General features: G+C 30.3%; 1 protein-coding gene across 1 annotated transcript in view; it reads right to left on the minus strand.

The window, feature by feature from the left end:
• Window positions 1-6,031: 6,031 nt before the first annotated feature.
• Window positions 6,032-6,745, minus strand: part of LOC125844551 (high affinity nitrate transporter 2.4-like) — a 1,371-nt gene continuing 657 nt past the window's right edge. Inside the window, exon 2 of the mRNA XM_049523860.1 lies at window positions 6,032-6,698. Within this exon, the coding sequence (XP_049379817.1) occupies window positions 6,032-6,698 (667 nt within the window). The remainder of the gene's footprint in view (window positions 6,699-6,745) is intronic.

Raw genomic sequence — 6,745 nt, forward strand, 5'->3', positions numbered from 1 at the left:
AAATTGTAAATGTTATTTAGACAAATAGAGTTTAGACTTTAGAGGATTTGACGATAAACAAAGTAACAAACACGAATATTTGATGTCTTCATCAAATGTAACATCGTGGTGGGATGATAAATCTACTCAACCTTTAATAATAGGCCTTAGATCCGAGTGATCCTAAAAAAATGTAATTTTTTTGTTTTATTGAAAGCAATTTATTTTCAAAAATGAAACTTCTCGATAAAAATTTAAACTAGTCAGTCCAAAAAAGAATATCAGACACCGAAAAATTTGACGTCATTTGAGCACGAATAAGATAAGTCAAAAGAAGTTTAATTAATAAAAACATATTTTAAGATTGAAGTCAACTAAGGTACGGCAAATACTGTGCCGTACCGTTTCATTTTCGATAATTTAATTTGATTTTAAAGTGAGACAAAAGTAGCTTTCATGACAACAAATTATTTGATTATAGTCCAATAATCAACTTTTTAAATATTCTAGGTGGTAGACCAAATTAAATGAATTAATCATACTTGTTTATATGCAATATTATGACTAATGATCGTTTATTTCGACCTTTTGAGATTATGAAATACAAATTCATGAATTTGGTTGTTTATAAGTATATACTAATTTTTCTCAATTTGATTAACGAATTTCGTTTGACCTGAAATTTAATGTATTCTTCGGAAAGGCCTTAGTGACCAAAACTCACCATATTCAACATTATTAACACTATTTATTTTGACGTTTCTAGATCATGATATCCGAATTCATAATTTTAATGTTTTATTGTATGTATTATTAATACGTGTTAATTTTCCTTAATTTGGTTGACGGACTATATTTTAAACAAAGAGCGTGTAAGTATATGTTAAAAAGGTGCATAGAAATTTTTGTCACTCGTTAATGAGCTTTATTAAAAATTTGATACTCAGAAGTATTTGACTAAACACTTTTATCATGTATCACCAAAAATTTATAGATTATACCACACGAAAAACGGTAAATTTAGTTTTTTCCGCATTAAGACTCGTTTGAACTTGAAAACACGTTTGTTTGCCCTTCGGAACCAACTCACGCCATTAGTAAGGTCGTAACGGATGTCCATGACATATTAAAACAAGTCGGGATTACGTATCACAAAAATATCATAGACACACAGGAAAAACGACAAAGTTGGTTTCTCCCGCTTTGGGGCTCGTTTGAACTTAAAAATGCGTCAATTTTTCCTTCGGGACCAACTCACTCCATTAATAATGTCGTAACGGAAGTCCATTAAATATTTTGGCCGAAAACAAGTGGGGACCCAACGACGGAAAAACAAAATTTACCATTTTTGGTCTACTATATTCCATGAATTCACTACAAAAAAATGCTCAATTTATGGGGTTATTTTGTCAATTTGAGGCAGTTTTTGACCTTCACAATAAGAATTGAGGCAGTTTTTAAAAACGCTACAATTACCTCTGGCACAAGCATATTTGTGGTGATTTTAAGAAACCTCCATGACAACCCCCACAAAATTACTTTTTAATTTGTGGAGGTTTGTTACGTCAATTTGTGACAGTTTACAACCTCCATTATACTATTTTAATATTTTAAAAAAATATGTCTGCATGGATTTAAAAATGCCACAATATGATATCAATATTCACGAAATCTAATTTATGGATGTTTGTGACCGCCACAATTTTTATATTTCTATATAAAAAAATTACATCAAGCCTTTGTTAAGACACATATAAATACTTTCTAAATATTTAATGTAAATCAAATTTCATTATACAAATCAATAATAAAAAGTATACAAGTTAAAACTCATGTCAAATTCAGTAATAAATCTCATGTATAGTAACTTGAACGTTACAATTTGAAATCTAAAATAGTGTCATATAAGATAAATACTAAAAAGAAGTACTATGTATTTATTTGGTGACTTGAGCTGGTGTCATCCTATCTTTTTTTTTTGCAAGGTGAAGTAAGCTCGATCTTCATCATCATTAATTAAACTGAAACTATGAAATCATAAAAACGTTATACGTTAGATAAACAAATATTAATATATACATATCTTTGTACACCTTGATACAAGAAGAAAATTCAAAATTTAATTCATCTAAAACATAAATTTATATGAACCTTTGGCCTTATTAGTGAGGTCATACTCATCAATTAAAAAACAACGTAAATTTATTTAAGGTCTCACCCAAAAAGAGTAAAACCATATGGTTTATTTTTACCCTACCTTGTTATTTATTCAAGTATGATGTATGAAATAGTTATATTTCTCCTTCGTTAAAGCAAGTAAGATTACACAAATTAAATATTAAAATATTACCAGGTTGAAGACACTAATAAAACAATCTACAAAATGTTATTCTCTAAGGTTACTTATTTTGTTAGGAAATAAACATACAATAATAGAAAAAATATAAAACTGATAATTCAAACTCAATTCTCAGATGAGCAAAACAAATTTGTTAGGTGTCAATAAGAATCAAACTAATTCACGATTTTATAAAACACTAGTCATCATTCTTATCTAAACAAAAATAAAATTGAGGCTTATCTGCAATCAATTGAAGGCCAGATATAGTTTTCTTTATGATGTGGCGAAAACTCAAAAAATATCCTGAAATATATAAAAGTATGGCTACAAAAGTTTAACAACTTACAAAATACATATTTATTTAACAATAAAATAAAAAAATATAAATATAAATCTCAAATTGTAGTGTGAATTATGAAATTCATGTGACAGATAATTACCTTTCCATTCACAAAATTTTTATGATCCAATCCATATGTTATACAAACTTGTTGCTTTGAGAACTCCACTCTATAAACCTACAAAGAAAAAAAAGTCAATCGAAAGAATCACACAAACTAAATAAAAATCAGATTGAACAAAAGATAAAATAAGCAAGGAAAAAAACAAGAAGGGAGAGTCTTTTAGGAACTACCGAATAGTGGAAGTGGGAAAGTGGGAGAGAGACTTAGGAGTTTATTTTGTGGTGGGAAAGGGGGGAATTTTTTGTATTTGTTCTTGTTTTAAATTTCATTGGGGGGAATTTTAGTCCGTAGCAAATTTTAATTTTTGAGGAAAAAAGGTAAGCATTTAGGATTTTGTTTGGACTAATTAGGTTAAAAACGTTTTCGTTATAACTACTAGTAACTAGTAATTAAAATATTTTATCTTAAAAATCAAATATTATAAGAGCTTAAATAAAGTTAAATGAACACACAAATAAATATAATAAATATGACTATTGATATGACCTCTAAATTTTATTTAAAATACGTAGATATACTAAATAAAAACTAAAAGTAGGATTAAAATTATATTTAAATCATTAACATAAAATGATCTAGCCAAAATCAGACTTAATAATGTGTTGTTTAGCCTTAAAAATTAAAATAAGTTTAATTATAGGTAGTATTACATAGTTTAGTAATTACACAATATAATTATTAGGATAATTCATTTTCTTATCATATAATTATAGATATATTATTATATTGCACAAGTATAATTACATTTTTAGATTAATTTTCAAAATAAATTTAATTATCAAAATTTAATATAAAGTAGTAATATATATAAAAATAAAATACTAAAAAGAAGTTGAATAGACAAAATAGAAAATAATATTTAGATAGTATATATATATATAGGGTCATGAACATGCATTCTATTAAAATGAAGCAAGAGAACCACGAGTATTTGTGTCATTGTGTGTATACATATATTGTATTAATTAAATTTTATTACAATTTGTCATAGATAAAAAAAAAAGAATATTTAGGACATATAAAAATAAAAGATATATAAAAGGGATATATTTTCTAAAATTAATGAAATTACAATTTTTGGGGGTTGATAATCGCCACAAATAATATGAAATTGTGGCGATTTTCGAACCTCCTCAATAAAATTGACACCAAAAGATTTATTTAGTAGGGGTTAAAATAAACGTCACAAAATGATTTAATAGCGGAAGTTTTTAAAATTTCCACAAATAAACTGCTACAAATTGATTATTTTTTTGTAGTGATATTTTTGGTGATATGTTATCCCAACTTATTTTTGACGGAGATTTTTCATGGACGTCTGTTGCAACCTTATTAATGGCGTTAGTTGGTCCCGAGGGGAAAACAGATGCATTTTCAAGTTCAAACGAGTCCCAATGCGGGGAAAACTAAATTTATTGTTTTTCATGTGCTATAGTCGATGGATTCTTGGTTTTTCGAATGTATTAGCACATAGATCTGCGCCTCGGAACACCCAACAATAATTTCTAAAAAAACTTTATGAGGACCTCCGTAATGAGTTGGGAAAACATTACGTACAGTCCCACCATTTTTTCAGGCATATTTTTGCATCTACAAACCAACTTTTAGAAATTACACGACTTTCTTGGTTTTTCGTGTGTAAGTGCCCATGGATCTACCGTCTCGGAGCACCTAAATTTTTTTGCTGAAAAAAATTCATGAGGACCTCCGTAATGAGTTGGAAAAACGTTATGTACAGTCCCACCATTTTTTCAAGCATATTTTTCACATTTATAAGCGAACATTTAGAAATTATGTGATTTTCTTCATTTTTCGTGTGTATGTGCCCATGTATCTGGCGCCTCAGAGCACCCAAAATATTTTTTGTAAGAACTTTATGAGGACCTCTGTAATGTGTTCGAGAAGCGTTACGTACTGTCCCACAATTTTTTTCAGGCATATTTTTACATTTACAAGCCAACTTTTGAAATTACGCAACTTTCTTGGTTTTTCGTGTGCAATTAGACCATGAATCTAGCGCCTCGGAGCACCCCAATTGTTTTTTGAAAAAACTTTATGAGGACCTTCGTAATGAGTTGGGGAAGCATTACTTACAGTCCCATCATTTTTTCAGGCATATTTTCGCATTTACAAGCCAACTTTTAGGATTTACATGACTTTCTTGTTTTTTGTGTGTATTAGCTCATGGATCTGACGCCTCGGAGCTCCAAAAAAATTTTTGAAAAAACTTTATCAGGACCTCAATAATGAGTTGGGGAAGCGTTACGTATAGTACCACCATTTTTTTCAGGCATATTTTGGCATTTGCAAGCCAACTTTTAAGAATTATGCAACTTTCTTGATTTTTCGTGTGTATTAGCCCATGGATCTGGTTCCTCGAAGCACCCAAAATATTTTTCTGAAAAAACTTCATGAGGACCTCCCGTAATGAATTGGGGAAGCGTTACGTACAACCCCACCATTTTTTCACGCATATTTTTGCATTTACAAGCCAACTTTTAGGAATTACGCGACTTTATTGATTTTTCGTGTGTATTAGCCCATGAATCTAGCGCCTCGAAGCACCCAATTTTTTTTTTTGAAAAAATTTTATGAGGACCTACGTAATGAGTTGGAAAAGCGTTACGTACAATCTCACCATTTTTTAGGTATATTTTCACATTTACAAATCAATTTTTAGAAATTACGTGACTTTCTTTATTTTTCGTGTGTATAATACACACTTATAGTGCATAAACTCATGCAGTTAATTAAAATCATCTTTACTTTATTATAAATCACTTAATTATCATTAATTTATATAATTTAATGTAAATATCGAATGCAGATAAGATAACTGTACGATGTTCCATCGCGTTATTTTCCCTTTATTATTCTAATGGAACAGTAGGGAATCCAAATAAAGCATTAAATAATTTCTGAACACCCATCGGAGAAAAATATTTTACGGCAACTATATAATATAAAAATAATGTTCCAAAATGTTATTAATAAATTAAAATTGAGTGTTTTTATTTTGAAGAAACCAACAAACCATGGACTCCTGGAATATTCAAATATAATGTACATACAAACATAACCAAGAAACCAATATGTAAATTTTTATTCGCTCCCGATGTTTACAAGTTATTTGAAGCGAGAATGCATACTATTTAACCATACATACAAAATGAAGGCTCATCTACAAACGACAAGACACGTTTATTACATTGATGCAAACATCAAGTACAAGTAAGTTTTTTTCCCATCACACACGATTTGGCGTTACGTTAGGTGGAGTAGGTGCTGAACCCACTCGCTTTCCACGCTCCGATCGGCTATTCTCGGCGAACTTGATGCTGTTTTGGTGCATCCCCTTTTGCTTCTCATCCTCAGTATACTCAGAAGTGAAATAATGTTCTTCAGTACCCTTAATAGGATCTTTAGATGGAGGCAAAAACATACTACCCCATTGTGGAAAATGAACTAACGATACTGGAAGTGTACACGCGATGATCATGATCCCCATGTACGTTATTCCTGTGGCTGTCGAGTACTTTGTGCTCGTGAAAAACAGTAGTTGTGTCAATCCCGAACCAAAATTCCCTCCAGCTCCTGTCATACCGGATATTATACCTAATGATCTTCGCGAAATAAAGGGAATAATTCCAAACGTTGCACCACATGCTGCTTGTGCACCTATTGAAAATATGATCATCCAAGTAATAGCCAGAGGAAGTGTATTAGCCCTTCCAAGAAGAAAACAGAACACACCACCAAGTGTTTGTAAAATCCATAATGTCCATAATCTGCCTCTCATCCCGAAACGTTTAGCTGCAAAATCCGATGACCATCCTCCAAATGGTCGCGCTAATAAGTTAGCCATACCAAACGTTGCAGCGATGATTCCAGCTGTATGAAGCTTCAAATCAAATCTACACAAAAAATTTCAGAAAAATTGATTCAATATTCTTACTATTGA

This window comes from Solanum stenotomum, chromosome 11 (assembly GCF_019186545.1).
Source record: "Solanum stenotomum isolate F172 chromosome 11, ASM1918654v1, whole genome shotgun sequence".
Lineage (NCBI taxonomy): Eukaryota > Viridiplantae > Streptophyta > Magnoliopsida > Solanales > Solanaceae > Solanum > Solanum stenotomum.